This window comes from Mus musculus, chromosome Y (assembly GCF_000001635.26).
Source record: "Mus musculus strain C57BL/6J chromosome Y, GRCm38.p6 C57BL/6J".
Lineage (NCBI taxonomy): Eukaryota > Metazoa > Chordata > Mammalia > Rodentia > Muridae > Mus > Mus musculus.
The window spans coordinates 28,724,968-28,743,159 of record NC_000087.7 but is presented as its reverse complement, the minus strand read 5'-3'; the positions used below and the strand labels follow the sequence as shown (position 1 = coordinate 28,743,159).

Genomic DNA, 18,192 nt, shown 5'->3' with positions numbered 1-18,192 from the left:
GTATATATATACGATTAAATTACAATTGCATAGTGGTTTTTATTACTCTGTGTTATTATCATTTCAAATCCTCTTATTTCTTGGCTGAGTTGCTAAATGATACCTTGTTCTGTGAACCAGCTGCCATTTTTGTTCTAAAGCGATTTGATGGATCTTTTCAGCTTTCCTAGTTCCATTTACTGAGAAAGGTAGCTTCTCTCTGAGGTTATGGTCTCAGAAGTTGTTGGATGTTTCAAACCCTTCCCTGGAATGTCTGGGACTCTGCAAAAAAGGAATTAAGAATTTTGAAACAAAAGTGAGGAACTACTTTGTGTCTTCTTCTTGTCCTGTGAAAATTCTGAGATCCATTCTTACAACTGGAAATATTCAAACACATTAAAATTATTCTACAATGAGAAAATCAACTGCATTATAATCCTGATACTTACTGACACATGAGTTATAAGGATGTTCTTTATTAAAAAATCTTACACTCTTTATTTCGTTCTAGAACACATTTTCCCCCTTTTAACAGCTGAAAAATCTATTTTACTTCAATTTCATTTTTAAAAATCCGTATTATTTTAAAAATTTTAGTGGTAATTGTAATAAGTATCTATAAAGTGTTGCAGATGGATCATGGCCCCTCTTTATGTGGCTAATGGAAGGTTATTTTAAAAAATTCTTCCTAATGAACATCTATTCTTGTTGTTGTTTTTGTTGTTGTTGTTATTGATGTTGTTAGATGTTATTACTTGACTTCAGGAATGTTTAATGCTAATTAGGGTCTTATTGTTCTCCAGATGTCTCCTTTCACCCTCCCAATATATATAATATATATATATATATATGTTTGTAAAAATGTGGTGAGTCCCTGTATGCACATTATCAAATGTTTCTGATTCAACTTTTGCACAAAGCAATCTACATTTTGTCTTTTTACATTGGTGTTCTTTTGCAGGGAAATGAAATACCAAAGCCTATCTGAAAGTAAGGATTTTTCAAAAGTCTCATTTCCTTGGGAATTCTAAATAAAAGTTTATATTCATTATGGAGAATGTATAATGAGCTTGTCAAGAGCATTTGAATATGAATTTCTTTCCTGTTATGTTTATTTTTCTTTGGTGATTTGAAGTGAAAGCTACTCACAGGAAAAAAAAAGAGAGGTATCTAAAACTACTTCTCATTATCTCACTATCTTTAAATTGAGATTTCTGATGTTGAAGAGGAATGGAGTGAGTGTGCAGATTTTGTCCACATAACTCCTAAAAGAAAGAGCAATAGTCATGTTCCACAAACACATGTATTCAACACCCCAATTAAATTGCATGTGTACTGGCTGAATCTAAAGTCCCTGTAAATGAATGTGTGTGTGTGTGTGTGTGTGTGTGTGTGTGTGTGTGTGTGTGTGAATGTTTCCATGTTTGTGTGTGTCTGTGACTCAGTATATCTAGGTGTATATGTACATGTGTGTGTTAGGATTATATTGCTGTAAACAGACACACTTATCAATGCATGTTTTATTAGAAAACCATTTAATTGGGGCTGGCTTACAGGTTCAGAAGTTCAGTCCATTATCATCAAGGTAAGAATATGTCAGGATCCAGGCAGGCATGGTTCATTTGGAGCTGAGAGTTCTATAACTTCATCTGATAGCTGCTTGGAAATGTGTAGCTTCCAGGCAGTAGGCAGAGGGCCTGAAAAGTCTGTTCCCACAAAACACCAAATGTGTTTTTGAGTGTTTATGTGAGTATTAGTATGGGTTTTATTGCCATGAAGTGTCACCAGGATCATAGTAAATCTTGAACACTTTGTAACTTCTTTTCAGAGGTTTACTCCATTATTGTCATGGCTGGAAACATGGTAGCCTTCAGACAGACAAAGTGCTGGAGAAGGAGATGAGTTTTAGGTCTTGATATACAGGAAGCAGATGGAGACTGTGTCAAACTGGGGATTGCTTAAGGACAGCAGACCTCCAAGCCTACCACCACATTGTTACATTTCTTCCAACAAGATCACACCAACTCAACAAAGACACATCTCCATCAGTGTCCCAACTACTCCACCAATGTCACACCTCATGAAACTATTTCACACTTCCTGAGAGTGCCACACCTATTGGCACTATTTATTTGGGCCCATTAACATTATTCTTAAAACTGTTCAATGGACAAAAGGTAACTTTAATGAAAGAAATAAAGAATGTTTCAAAAAATAAACAGGAGTATGTATGTCTTGGTTACTGTTCTATGCTGTGAGAGACATCATGACCAAACAAACTTATAAGAGGAAACATTTAATTGTGGTCTTAGAGTTCCAGAGGGCAAGTCCAGGATATCATGGTAGACACCATGGCAACACAGAGGCAAAACATGTAGAGCAGTAGTTGAGAGCGAACAACTTATGATGGAGATGGCAGAGAGTAATGAAAGAGGGAGAGAGAGAGAGAGAGAGAGAGAGAGAGAGAGAGAGAGAGAGAGAGAGAGAGAGAGAGAGAGAAAGAGAGAGAGATAGAGAGAGTCTGATGGGTTTTTGATATTTCAAGGCTCTGTGACAAATCTCCTTTAATAATAAAACAACTCCTAATTCATTCAAAACAGCCCATCACCCGGAAAACTAACACATTTGAACATGTGATCATCTGTGGCACACAATTATTCAAACGAATAAAGGAATGAAAAAGAAAATGATATCAACTAATAAGTGGCCATGACACTTGGTAGTATAGTTTATATCATTACTTTTCATTTCTCTCAGTTTAGGGTTATTTGCATAACATATTTCTGATCAGCAATCATTCTCAAATAATCCAAAGGCATCCTAACCCCACCACACACACACACACACACACACACACACACACATTTCTACTTGATTAATGATATTGGCATTACTTATTTTTATGGAAACATATCCCTTATTCCTGATTTAGTTCAAATCGTGGGAAATGTTGATGTATAATTAATTCCTATTCATAATGGGATAATACAGAAGTCAACAATATTGAATCCATTGTTCCTTGGAGCTGAAGATTTTCCATCGATTTAGTAAAATATAAATATGATTTTAAAAGAAGGCAACACCCTGAAAAAGTCTTATTTTCATCTTTTCATTATTTACAGACCATTCTGTGGTATAAATAGGAATCTAGAGGAAGAAAGGTGTTTAAAGTCACTGACACACACACTTAACTTAGGTTTCCTTTGCACAGGAAGAAGATATATCAATCCTCTATATATGGAGAGTTTCTCCAGGACCATTAATATATAAAAGTCTTCAGGTCTCTAGGTTAAAACAACATTGCTTTTGCCTATAATTTATGCAAAGTAACCTCTTTTATACAGTTATCATATTGATGTGTGTATGCATACAGAATTATACAGGTAAGTCCAGAGGATAGGGAAGGGTATACTGTTTTCTGCTACTTCACTCCCTAATTTTCCCCTTGTGTCAGGGTTTCTTGCTGAGCTAGGAGTGAGGCTGACATTCAGGAAGCCACAGTCATTCTTCTGTCTCTGCCACTCCAATTCCTAAGCACTGGTGTTTAGGTGAATGTTTGACCAAACACTTGGCTTTACCACTGGGCCATCTCCCTAGATTCTTCTTTATTTTAAATAACCTCTGGATGACTTTTGCCCTCAATGTAATGAAACTGCTCTATAAGAATTTGTTATTTAGAAGATGGCAATATAAGTGGTCTGTGTGTGTTCAGTACATGGTATATTAAGAACTACTTTCCTTAATACCTTGAAAATTGCATACAAATATTTTGATGGAATTTACTTTCCAATTATTTTAGTAACTCCTCCCAGAACAAAACCTGGCCCACTCCCACCTAACTCCTCCTGCCAACTTCATATCTCGTCTTCTCCCCTTTGTTACAACCCATTCAAATCATTTGTGTTTCCCATAAACTCTTAGACATCTGGCTTCCAGTAGAGCATGAACAATCTATAACCTTCAAAGTCAATACCTTTGATGAAAACTTACTATTCATCCTTCATCAACTGTCTATACCTTATCAGATAGCGATAAGGGATAGTGAGCCTTCCCATTCAGTGATGGAAGACAGAATGTCCTGATTTTGTGCAGAAAGACACAGTTTTTCTCTTACCTCTGTGCCTTACAAGATTTTCATTCTCTTCCTTGAGGATTTTTAAGTTTCAGCTCCTCTACTTCTTGCATCTTTCTGTGAGTATTTGTGAATATGCATGTGTGTCTATATTACAGATGTCTCAGTATATATACAACTCAACTCATAGTGGGATTTTGCAATTAACTGCTGGCACTATCTCACACTAGACCATATTCCTTAATGCAGACTTGGTGTGGGTAAGTACCAGAAAGGAACTGGAGATTGCTAGATATCTTCAGAGTTAGTTGTAGTATAGGTGAAGTTTAGACTTCTGACCTTACATTCTGGCTAGCCCCTATGGGTTTAAGATGCATGGATAAGGGATCAAGATCCTGAACTTGGATTGCATTTTTCTCCTTTTTGAACAAAACAGAGATATCCTTGAAGAGATAGATGGATCTTATCACTTTGTTTCAAATAAAGAATTCTGTGGTTAAATTGTTTTGAAATGTCAGTCATGGGTCTTAGATGAAGGCTTTGGTCCACAGTACAATGTTCATAGGTAGTACAATATGCACTCTGAAAAGTGATTGGAACCTGAGGGCTTTAATCAATGAGTTAATCAATCAATGGATATACAAGGAATGGGTAAGAAACTTGTAAATGAACGCGGTCATTTGGACATGTCTTCAAAGCTGTTTATTGTCTTTGGTCCCTTCTTGTGTTAATGCTGACTAGCTGCCAATAATTTGAACAATTGTGCTGCTTCATGCCCCTTTCATATTCATGTGATCATGGATCCTTCTTTCATTTGTGATAGTAACATGTCAGGTTCAGAGGAAACATTGCTTAATTCTTTAATTTTTTTTTCTAGAAACGGCATGCTAAGTGTAGAACCAATGTTACCTAGTTGTTGTAGTTGGAATATTCAGCCATGGTATCTGTTGTCTTTGAGACTCAAGAACTTTGCTGCTACCCACACCACTGCTCTTTCTTCTGAATTCACTATTGTATTTTAGTAGATTTCAATATCATATGAAGTACCAGAAAATGAGTGAAAAATGACAGTGGTGAAATGTGTTTAGAATCATTAAATTACACACTTAAAAATAAATAAATCAATGGATTTATTTAGTATATAAATCAAACTCCAATAAAACTTCTGAAAAGGCTTAACTAAATGTGATGCTTCTCATGTGAGTTGTTATTTGTCATAGCACCTGTGATTTAGCTGTTAATAGTAGTGGGTTTTATTACTTATGAATCAGACACCAATACATCCATGAAGGGGTTACACTCCATTCCCTCAGGAGAAAGAAATCAATTAAAAGTCATTGGATTTCTTGATGAGAATTTTTCTGGTCAAAGCTGAGTTGGCAGGAAGTTGGACAGACTGGGGTGTCTCCCAGAAAGTGTAACACAAATTAGAATGTAGGTGTTGTGAGGCTATAAGGCATATTCACTACTTGTCACCTATTATTGAGTATTCTTGCTGTTGGAGGTACTTACCCTTCACTTCTGCCATGGAGGGAAGTGGGTCTACACCTAGGCAGAATGAGGAGATTGTGATGAGTAATGTTTGTGTGGGTTATGGAGCAGGATAAACCTTAATGTGCTGGGATTTTATTTATCTCCAACTTGACAATCTAGCGTCACCTTAGGAGAGAGAACAATTGAAGAATTGTCTCTATTCACTTGGTTTTTGGGTAAGTATATCGGACATTTTCTTCATTGATGGTCGATGTGTGAGGGTAGGCAACTGTGGGTAAGCTCATCAGTAGTCATTTATAAAAGGAAAGCTTTTACTCTGTATTTAAAATAAAATATTCGATCAAGCCACATGATTTTTGGTGGTTTGAATAAGAATATACCCTATAGATTCATATATATGGATATTTAGTCACCAGGGATTGGCAGTGTGTTTAAGGATTAGAAGGAATGAGAGAAGATGTGGCTTCATTGGAGGAAGTGGTTGTGTCAATAAGGGTGGTCTTTGAGTTTTCAAGAAACCAATGTAATGGCAGAATATCTGTTTCTGTCTAAGGATCAATAGTTCTCTATTGCTCCAGTGCTGCGGTCACTGACTTGATGTTTGACTAAACTTCTGTAAGTGTAATCAAGCCCCCAGTTAATGCTTTGTTTCATAATAGTTGTTTTATCCATGATGTCTCTTCACAGCAATAGAACAATGACTAAGATAGGGTCTAGCAATAAGCACTCTTTCCTGGTAATGCTTCAAGTTCCTGTTTTGCCTTCCTTGGTAATAGTCTGTAACATGTAAGCTAATAACCCTTATATTCCCAAGTTATGTTTGATGTTAGTATTCTTCAGTGTGAGAAAGAAGCAAACTAGAACAATTGCATGTCATTATATACATGAGAATATCTTACCTTTAAATTAAAATAAAATATCTACACATTATTTGTCCTTATAGGATAAGTGACAGTGGTAGTATTAGATATTTTGTTCCTCTAAGAAATTGTCTTACTTAAGGTTTCTATTGTTGTAAGAACATACCATGTCCAAAGAGCTAATTCAATAGCAAAAGTTTTATTCAGCTTATATTCCACATTGCTGTTCATCATCAAAGTAGTTTGGAAAGAAACTGAAACAACACAGGTTCCTGGAGCCAGAAGCTCATGCATAGGCCATGGAGTGGTGATGCTTATTGACATGCTCCTTAAGTCTTGCTTCCATAAGGAGCACAAGACTACCACCACAAGGGTGTCCCCACCCACAATGAACTGGGTCCTCTCCCACCAATTAAGAAAATTCCTAAAAGCTTGATCTTAATGAGGCATTTTCTCAACTGAGGCTCCTCCTCTTGCAAGACTCTAGATCTTTTCAAGTTGCTATGAAACCAGTATGGCACTCTGAATGTAGTTGGCCTATGAGGAGGTGTGGCCTTGTAGGAGTGGGTGTGGCCTTTTTGGAGGAAGCATATCACTGTGAGGCTTTAAAGCTCTGCTCAGTGTGGAAGACAACATCCCTGCATGCAGAAGACTCTAAGCTTCCTCTCCACCACTACATATGCCCAGACACTTGCATGTTCACTTCCTTGATGATAGTGGACTGAACCTCTGAAACTGCAATGAAATGTTGAAAAGCCCTAATGAAATGTTTCTAATGAGTTGTCTTAGTCATAGTGATTTTTCACAGCATTGAAACCCTAATTAAGACATCCAGCTAGCATAGAAACTCTCCCAGATATCAAAATTAATCAACAATAAAGAGTATTTTCAAGTCATTTGGCATTCAAACTTATTCTAGAGAAAAAACACAAATGATTGAGTCCATGACAAGCCTGACTAAAAACAAAAACAAAAAACAATACAAAAACAAACAAACAAAAAACAAACAAACAAACAAAACAAAAACAAACAAAAAAACCTACAACAACCATAAAACCAACCAAACAAACAAACAAAAGAAACACTCAGAGTGCATATGGGACCCATTAAGACCCCCATGAAGCACAGGGGCTACTCAGAAGTAGTGACCAACATATTGGGCAACCTCATAGAGTTTGAAACCCATGAGAACTGGCATAGAAAAGAGATCAGCACATATGCATTGAGTACACCTTCACTGTTTTATGAGAAGGAGGTCACACATAAATTTGAGACAGGAATTTATAGGGAATAGACAGGCTGAAATGGTACATAGGTATGTTGGGAGTCAGATGTTTGGAGGAGAGCCAGGGGAACAGGCCAGTGGTGAGCTTTTTGATGGTCATCTGGGGCACTCAACAGAGACCTCCAAAAGATCACAGGATTCATCCCAGGCAAAGATTGCACAGGGAAAGAACTCAGGATCCACGCCCCACCATATATTATCTCACAGTTTATTCATTTTCTCTTTTAAATTACTCTTTGATCTGATCAGCTGGCTATTTGTTAAGAAACCAAAGAACCTAATGTGGATATGCCCAATTTTAACTATTTGCACAAAATTTCTATTCTTCCTGGGTCTTCTGCTTCACATTTTGAGAACTTCATCTTAGAATTCATTTGTCCCTCAGGGTCCTCTAGTCCTTTGTGTGTCCTTTATTGTTTTTAAAGGTCACCATCAATTTAATCTTTCTTAACTTCTACCTGGTCTCTTTTCTGCATGTTAATATTGGATTTCTTAAAAAGATATCTTAATGGGAATAGATGACCATGTTGTCAAGAGCACTACTGTACCGCAAAAAAACTGGATTTGTTTTCTTGAATTCATATCCAATGGTTAACAATCAGCTTTAATGCCAGCTCCATGGGATCTGACAACTCATGTCTCTGTGGTCACCTATACTCTCAAGCTCATGCCCTACTCCCACCCATATAAATAAAGATAATAAATCTTAAAATGAGAGACAAGTTTCATTTGGTTTCATTATTCAAATGAAACCTTATTTTGTCTGATTTCTGAATCTCTTTGGATCAGTTTTCTGGGTTGCACTTTGTGTAACAAGGCCACATTCCTTTTATCTATCACTCTTTCCCCAACTTGTTGTTTCTCCCTCAGACTTCATACCAGAGATTCTATCTATGTCCTGTCTTTCTCTGCTTCTTCCTAAAAATCCATTTTTTGCTGCCATCCCTGCTCCTCTAAGTCATATCTCCAATTCTTTGCTCACTATGCAGACCACAGAATCTAAGTCCTGTCCATTTTAGCCTGTGTGATATTAGATGTATGCACTGTTCACAGCCTGCGTTGCAACTTTCATCTTCCTTTGATGTTCTTTCTACCATAGTCCATCTCTTCCCACAAAGTGTTCACTAAAAGCATGTCATGTCACACGTATTAATTTTTAGAACAAAACAAATTTTATTGACAAAGATACTGAGGTTGTCAAAGACCCATAGGTACCCAACACAGGAAAACAAACATTTTTTTTCAATCTTATAAGTTTACATTTCTGTACTTTGTGATTTTTTTCAATTTAAGTGATATTTGACACCAGAGTATAGACATAGATATGGAGGTCACCGAGAAATTTGATAAAGTACACAGTAGGATTGGCTAGAACTTTGTAAACAACCTTTCTGAACTTTTTGGATCCATCATCTCTGGTGTACTGCACCCAGGAACCTATTAAGAAGTCATTGTCATCACCTGATCTCGCCTCAGCCAGAGGGGTCTCTGGAATGATGTGGAGGTTACCTTCCTTGTAGTCATCCAGGAGCTGATAGACGTAGAGGACCGGATCCTTCTTGTAGGAAATGTAAAAATAGTCCTGTAAGAATGGCACCTGGGCTAGCACCATCCCACTCCAGTTGTCCTCAGAGCCATCTTTCCCCTCAAATTTGTGTTGTACCTCTCTGCCAACCAGTGCGCCTGGGAGGTGGACATCCCTCACCTGAGGAAAAACTACTTTGTGAGGCAAGACCTTAAGATTTAAAATCCTCTCATCGCTGTGGAGCTCCTGTCCGTAGACACTGTCAATTCCGTCATACTTCACCAAATAAAGAGAAGGGTTTGTTGGCAGTTGACCTAGAATGATGGCCTTCCAATGGGTGACAGGCTCATTACCTTCCTTCCACCCGTGAGAAATTCTGCAGCCAACAATATTCCCCAGGGCCTGGGAAGAAGGCTTCCTCCTACTCTTCTTCTTGAGTGATGTCATGCTCAGACTCTTCAGATGTATTGTCTTCTACCTGGCTGTAGACCTGTTGTGCTAGATCACACTGTCTTGTGGCTTCCATTCCCTTCAAATATCATACTTGCTCATTGCCTGGGACTGAAGATCTTGCCCGTTTAAACCAGACACAATGCTGTTGCCTCTGTCATATATATGAATTCCTGATGGGCAATGGTTATGGGTTGGGAGTGAATGCTGGACCAAGACTCTTCTCTAAGAGAACTTCTGAGCAGGTGAAGAAGATTATGCTAAACAGTTTTGAGCTCCTAAAATTAATTTTATAAAAATAAGAAGTTAATAAGTCAGCCATGGTGGTACACGCATTTAATCCCAGAACTCAGAAGGCAAGGACAGGCAGATTTCTAAATTAGAGACCAGCCTAGTCTACAAAGTGAGTTCCAGGGCAGTCAGTGCTATAGAGAGGAACCCTGTCTCAACAACAACAACAACAACAACAACATCAAGTAAAAAAAAAAAAACAAACGAAAATCAAACAAAAAACAAACAAAACAGAAATACAAACAGAAAATAACAAAACAATCAAATGGAGAAGTTAATAGGAAGTGGTAGTGACCCATAACTTTAATCATAGTACTCAAGAGACAGAGTGAGGCAGACCTTAGTGAGAGAAAGACTAGTCTGGTCTACACAGTGAGTTTCCTGACAGCCAAATCTAAACATACAGAAACTCAAATAAAATTAACCAAGCAAGCAAACAAACAAACAAAGAAACAAAGAAACAAGGGAAACAAGGAAATAAAAATAGTGTAATTAACAAGTAATTCTCTAGAGCTCAGAATAACATACTCAGATCAACATTTATTTCTTCAGACCTGAGTAAATTTGTCTCTGATGAGGATCCTCTCCTTGAATTTCTATGTCAATTTAGGTGGTGCTATGACAATTACCCCCAATGATCAAGAAGAAGAGAAAAAAAAAAAAAAGGCCAGAGGGGTCACCATGATTCTCTTGTACGCGTAAGCTCTGAGCTAAGTTCTTGCATTCACAAATATCTTCCCAGGGACACAGCACACCACTGTCCTTCTTTATTGTTTCTCCTGACCCAGCTTCAGAATTATTCGATGAAGCCATTGCATCACTGAACTCAAGAACAACTCAAAAAGTCGAGGCAATATCAGCCTTTTAGAACTAATAACTTCTAACATGCACATGGACAAACAGGAGCTTTGGCATTTTAGTGGAATTGTGATCTAGATATGGTTAGCAAGGATAATAAATTCAGGAGATAAACTAACCTAGACCATTCATCTCCCTTGCTAATAAACATGGGGAAAGTAGAATGTACAGTAACTCACTGTAGGAGAGAAAATTTTTAGCTTTCTGTAGCTATGAGGGTCCCAAGTACTTCATAAATGTACTTACCCATAGAAAAATATCCTAGTCGTCAAGATCTCCTGATACAGACCAGGCACCAAAAGCCTGTGGGAAAAAATGACCTGGCTTTGACACACCACTGTGAAGATAGTGAACTCACCTTGAATGGATTCTAGCGCCTCCAAGTGGAATAGATGCGCAACCTCCAGCCAGTGCTCTGTGACATCACCCTAGTTCAGCTTACATCATAGAACCCCTCTCAGGCTGGTTCCTTCCCTAGTTACACTCAGAAACATTCAGCATCTCGAATTTACCTTTTCATATGGCCTCCTAGAAATAATAAATGAAATCCCAACTGAAAGGCCTGATGATCTGAGTAATATTCTGCCAAAGAATTACACCCTTGCATGGTTTTTATTGTTTGGTTGTTGAATTTTTATTTATTTGTTTGGTTTGTGTTTTGTTTTGTTTCATTTTTGTTTTTATTTTCGTTCTGAGAAAGTCTTCGGTTTCTGCCTTGACAACATCCATGGTGGTTATTTTTCATGTTCCAACCTTTCCCTTGGTTATCTTTAAGCTGTGCTTCTTATCATAAATATTGCCAGATTCTTTGAGGCAGCACACTGGATAGCACACCAATTTTCACTTTATGAAAACCCACAGTTAGAGGAGGACTATTTTTATGCAAACAAACCTGGAATTTGACAGGGTTAAATGACATGTATTGAAACCAATGGCAATCATGAATTATGGATTCTTTGGAAAGTAAGAGGACAACATAGATCTTGGGCATGCTTACAAAGTTGTGATAAAATTAAAAAAAAAAAAACCTGATATCTCCCAGTCATATTTTAAAGGTTTTTAAAATTTACCAGCACTTCTGATTATAAGTAATTTCATAGATTAAATGCAGTAAAACAGGATGAAATAGATGAGGTAATTTTACTTTTGAAATATGTGTAGACAGAATACTGGACACAGGTATGTATAAAATTTACTTACAAATTAGAGGACACTTTAATTGTTCATGGCACATAGATCTTCAGTTCTTCAAAAAAAATCCTTTTCAGTACCTTCCACGGTCCCCACCGTACCCTGTACATCATCTTCATAGGATATGACACTATCCATAGAGAGCTAGATCCTTCAACAACAGTCATCAAAAAAAAAATCATTCCTTAAGGTGTGGCCACAGGCCAATGTGATGGAGGATCTTTATCTGAGATTCTATCTTCCCAGGTTGATTTAAGTTCACAAAAAAAAAAAAATCTAAGAAGGACCACTACATATCCATATCATCAATATTGATTGCCTCACTGTATGAAACATACATGCTATGGAGTGATTTAAGATGTCAACTACTGGATGAATGCCTTAAAAATGAGAGACAGAAGGAGAGAGAGAGAGAGAGAGAGAGAGAGAGAGAGAGAGAGAGAGAGAGAGAGAGAGAGAGAGAGAGAGAGAGAGAGAGAGAGCGAGAGAGAGAGAGAGAGAGAGATAAATATATTTCTCATCTATGTGTATTAGTGCAGCGCTTTGTTTTCAAAAAAATGGATGGAATGGTTAAATACTATATATTAGGTTAGACAAGTAAAACTCAAAATGACTATTGTAAAAATATAAATTTAATAAGGGACATTAAAAAATAGGAGGTATTTTGGAAGAGTAAGCGCAGCAGGAGGGGGGAGATCTGATAGCAATGGAGGATAGTGGGGAGGATGAAGATGGTAAAAGGACACTGTAAACCTGTGCAAAGGGTCACAGAAAAGGCCTGCGACTTGTACACTTAAAAAAAACACTGGTATAAAGTAACAGAGTCCAAATAATATTTTGATTAATTTGGGGATTATAGCTTCAAGACACTAAAAAATATATTTGTATTTTTCAACTCACTTGTTGTTCTTGCTATGTTGAACATGATATGGGTGACAGGATATGGTAAGGTGCTTCAAAGTTTGTGTATCATTTATCATCAAATGCACATGTCACTCAGTGAGCTGCAAGGCTATCACAGGGAAGGAGGTATCTAAAGATCTTAAGTGTACATGACGTAGGGAGAATAATGCCCCCACACTACTATAGATGTTGAAATAATCACATGTTTTTCCCAAAAATAATTTTCTGAAGATTAATCCCCAGGTGTGAATTTTAAATAACTGCCCTAAAGTCTGGATTTAAGATTCCTTGAGAATCTTCCAAAACAAAAGGAAATGAAGAATCTTGGTGCTGTAATTGGAGAAACAAGAGAAAAGCAAACAAGAATTCATCACATAAAAACAGACAGAAGAAGTAGGAATAAAGACATATTTAGGCAAGATGAATAGTGAAGTAGAGATTAGAGCAAGCAGAAAGGACTGAGGAGATAGCTCACTGCTTAGGCCCACTGATTGCTTTTGCACAGGACCAGGGTTCAATTTCTAACACCCAAATGGTTGTTCACAACCACCTGCAATTCTAGTTCTAGACGATCTGATGACCTCTTTGGACAACACACACACACACAGACACACACACACGCACACACACATATACTCACCCACAGAGAAAAAAAAAATATTTTAGAAAACAATTATACAAACAAAAAGGAGTCAAGTATAGTTTTATTCCCCTTTAATACCAGCACTCAGAAGCAGGCTAAACTCTGTACGTTGAATGACTGCCTAGCTAATAGGTGTGTTTTCAGAATTTTATTTTTCTCTTCTTTTTCTTTTTTTTGTTTTTCTTTTTTTTTTTTTTTTTGTATTTTAGGACTATTTCAGTATTTGTTTAAAGATTCTAGATTTTTTTTTTCTTTTGATTTACCTTTTCTAATGTTTTAGGCTTTTTTCGGGCTTTTTAGTATTTTACAGTTTTCAGGTTTTTTTTTTTTTAGAGGGGGGGGTGCGGGAGGGTAAAGCCCTTTGTGTTATTTAGAGTTTTAGGGTTTTAATGGTTTTAAATTTGGTAGGTTTTTTGTCCTTATAAGTTTTTTGTTTGCTTGTTTGTTTGTTTGTTTTGGGTAGGGTTGAGGTTTATTTTTATTTTATTTATTTATTCATTTATTTATTTATTTATTTATTTAAGGTATTTCAGGGTTTTAGGGCTTTTTAGTTTTTATAAATAATTTTAGGATAATTGTAGTTTTTTGTGTGATTTTGTTCTTCTTGTTGTTGTGTTTTGTTTTGTTTTTGTTTCTTTTTATACTTTTAGTGTTTTATAGGGTTTTAGGATTTTGTAAGGGTTTTTTGTTTTCTTGTGTGTGTGTTTGCTTTTTTTATAGGCTTAGGATTATTTTTTTATCTTAGGATTTTAGTTAATGTTTCAGGGTTTTGTAGGTAGTTTGGGGGAGGGTAGGATTGATTTTATAGTCTCAGGATTTTACTTAGGGTTTCAGGGTATTGTAGGTTTTTTGTTGTTGTTGTTTGTTTGTTTGTATGTTTGTTTTTTTTGTTTTGCTTTTTTAAGCGGGTTTTCAAGGATTTTATTTTGAGTTTCAGAGTTTTGATGTGTTTTTAGAACTTTTTAAAGGAACTTTTTTTAGGGTTTTACAGTTCTTGTGGGTCTTTTTACTGTTGTTGAGTGAGTTGCCAGGTCACTGCATTGCAATGTAAGCCTGGTCCCAGCAACTTTTCTCATAACACTTGTACAGTACTGCTTTTCAACTTGGCTTTGTTACAAGGTTTAATGAGTGTCTTGGTCTGAATAAGACAACCTCACGTAGGCTTATATGCTTGACTGCTTGATTCCCTGGTTAATGGAAGTGTTTGGGAAGGATTAGGAGGTGTGGCCTTGTTGGAACAGGTGTGATCACTCCTAGTAAGGAGTGATCTTTAAGGTTTCAAAGTCCATACCAGGACTTTGAAACTATGTCTCTGTCTCTGTCTCTGTCTCTGTCTCTGTTTCTCTCTCTCTCTCTCTCTCTCTCTGTCTCTCTCTCTCTCTCTCTCTCTCTCTGTCTGTCTCTCTCTCTCTCTGTCTCTCTCTGTCTCTCCCCCTCACTCTCTCTCCTGGCTGCTTTCAGATCAGGATTCGAAGCTCTCAGCTACCTCTCCGCCACCATGCCTGTCTGCTTCCCACCATGATGATAATGGACTAACCCTTTCAAACTGTGAGCAAGCCCCCAAATAAATGTTTTCTTTTATAAGAAAAAAAAAGAATTTTAGGGTATTTCTTTATTTTTTAGTTTTGTTTTGTTTTTTAATTTAATTAAGGAATTTTTAAAAATTGTTTTAAGCATTTTTTTAATAAGGTTTGGAAAATGATTTTCTTTTCCAGTGTTTTTGGCGATTTTTTAAGGCAGAAGAATTTGTAGTTGTTGGGGTGGTGGTTTTTTTATCTTTTCATTTTCTTTTTTTTTTTAATTGCTTTTTTATTGTCTAATTAGGGATCTAGACTTGTAGAGTTTTTGGATTTTTTTTTTAGGGTTTTATAATTTTTTTAGGGTCTTTTTAGAGTTCTTGTGTTTTCTTATTTATAGAATTTTAGGGTTTTAAAAATGTTAATTAAGAATTTAAAAAATAGCTTTTTTGGGTCATTTAGTGTTTGTTTAATAATTTTAGGGTTTTTTAGGGTTTTAGGTTTTGCTTTATTGTTTTAGGGTTTTTTTTTTACGGTTTTTAAATGATTTTAGGGTTGTTCTCAGTGTATTTGGCAAGATTTTTTTTTTAAGGCTTAGTGTGGCTATTGTTCTTTCCTTGTTTGTTTGTTTGTGGTAATTATTTTATGGTTTTTTGGGTCTTTGTAGAGATCTAGAATTTTTTTGTTGATTTTTTTTGTTTGTTTGTTTTTCTTTAGGGTTTTAGGTTCTTTTAGTTTTATTTTTTCAAAAATTTTATGTTTTTTTTGTTTGTTTGTTTGTTTGTTTTAGGGTTTTTATTGTTTATTTAAAGCTTCAAGTTTATTTTCTTTTCTCTTCTTTTTTCTTTTTTATTTTTTAGAGTTTTTAGGGTCTTTAAGGTTCTGTCTCTAAGAACATAGAAACTGAACCTATTGCTTTTAGATTATTTATAAAATGTATTCCATTCTGAAAACAAGAAACACTATAAAGTCATGTTTGTTCAATTGCGTGTATGTCCCCAGGAGCTATAGATTATGTGTGCCTAATGCAGAGCTCTAAATATGTCCTGATCATACAGATTTAATTGTCACATCATGAAAGTTCAAGAACTATACTATAAAGCTATATCTATGTATCCTAGTTTATTCATCTTTCAAACAAATATAGTAGATATGTCACAGAGGGCAGAATTTATTGATCATGATTTCGAAAAAGGACCTCAAAAGTCATTAAATCAAGTATCTTATACTAGCCAAACTCTACCCATCTATCCAGTTCACTCCTGTAAGAATAATTGCACCTGGGTTTTGGTTAATTCTTATTAAATTCTCCAGTTAAAAAGGGTCTTTATTAGCCCCCTTCCAGCTTAGTGAAAAACTCCATTCACTCTCCTTCTGAAAGCAAAAGCATTTTTCTTTCACAGACTATGTTAATTTTACAACATTTGCCCCTGGATGGTTTCCATTTCCACAGTTGTGTTTGCCATGACTCAATATTTCATCTCTCTTCAGACAACTCCTCTCATATACCACAGGATAATACACAAAGGCTCATTTGTGAGTCATGCCAAGAAAGCGGAATGAACTTGTGGGATACAGAAGAGGGAAAGACACAAGAGCAACAGAAGTATCATTAAGCTGGATACTACTCTAGAATACTGCATGCTATTCATGTATCCTGGGGATCCAGAAATTCATCTAGACTGGACCCTATTTATCCATTGGTAGGATGTAGTCTGAAGCTTAGCCTATTAACTGGCAGCTCCCAAAGCTTTGAACTGATCCAATGATTGTTATCTTCCACACAATACCCAGTAGTATCCAAGCTACATTCCCTGTCACAGGCAAAAGCCCGGAAAAAGAAAAGAAAGCACTGTACTGTGTGCTAGGGTAGTGCTCATAGTGTCAATCTGCACTGAATCTATTACCACAACTGCAAAGGTATATGGCACAGGCAATCCAAGGATCACCATGCTTCCCATTTTATCTCTCCAGTCTATATATCCTCTCCCAACTCTACACACTATGCTCCTATTCCTAGGGATCATTTAGAGGTCTCATAAATACCACCATGTATAACCCCGGAAGATGAGAGATGTTTGAAGCACATCAATAGATTTTAAGTCTGACAATTGTTGATGTCATCAAAACAATTTTCTGAGGTGTGCTGTGCTTTTGTCAAACGATGGGGCTAAAATGGCCCTGCCAAGATCTAAAGCAGAAATACTAGTTTTTTGTTTGTTTGTTTGTTTTTCTATTATTATATTGGAACATGTCATCATCAATTGCACTTCCTCAGTCTAAAAAAACAGGTGATACTTACAGTTATTTGCTGCCATCTCTAAAGTCTGGGCAAGGCAACTCCTGTGATTCTCCAAGCCTTGCTTCTTACCAGTTCTGGGCTATATGCTGTCAGGATAATGTTCTAAACAGGGAACTCTATGGATATCCAGATTTCAATAGTTTTCCCTTCAAAAGTATAGTAAAAAAATTCCAATTGTACATTTATTTTAGTATTTCTGGTCAACAATTTCCTACTGAAGTGACAGCAATATTTACTATTTTTATATCTTTATACTAACATTATATTTCTGTTTGATTTGTAGGGGACAGGTTTATTTGAGACAGTCCTACATTACTCATGCTGACCTCAAACTTGCTATATAGCTATGGACAGTCAAAGGCCTTGATCCTCTTGCATTCAACTGCCAAGTGCTGGGATTACAGATTACAGTATCATAGCTATTAAAAGATTTTCTATGACTGATAAAAGAGGTGAGGATTTGACTTTAGGATTTCAGTATTTTTCTAATTGTAGTCATAGTTTACATTGAATAGAGTCATTATGTGAAAGGCAACAGAGATTCTGGTCTTTCAGATTTCTACTCATTAGTAGATCAGTTAATACATTTAAATATCTGCTAAAAATGTCATGGCCTACAGGAGAACAGTAGTTTAAGATCTTGCCTAGCGAGGTTTCTGATTTTTAAGAGATTCAGAAAATAGGAGTAGATTTATGAGTTTAACATGAATGAGCATGTCTTATCTAATTTGCCAATGTTATACATAATAATACAAAACATGCATTTTAAGTTTTTAGAATTATTTTCCTAAAAACATATATATTTATGACCAAATGAGCTAG

General features: G+C 36.2%; 1 protein-coding gene across 1 annotated transcript; it reads right to left on the bottom strand.

Moving 5' to 3' along the window:
- Positions 1-8,978: 8,978 nt before the first annotated feature.
- Gm20810 (predicted gene, 20810) lies at positions 8,979-9,662 on the bottom strand. The gene has a single exon (XM_017318864.1). The coding sequence runs from the start codon at positions 9,660-9,662 to the stop codon at positions 8,979-8,981; it is 684 nt and encodes a 227-aa protein (XP_017174353.1).
- Between the last annotated feature and the right edge of the window lie 8,530 nt (positions 9,663-18,192).

What these genes read in the sequence shown, in the direction of transcription:
- Gm20810 (XM_017318864.1), bottom strand. Translation starts at nt 9,662, where the DNA reads ATGACATCACTCAAGAAGAAGAGTAGGAGGAAGCCTTCTTCCCAGGCC.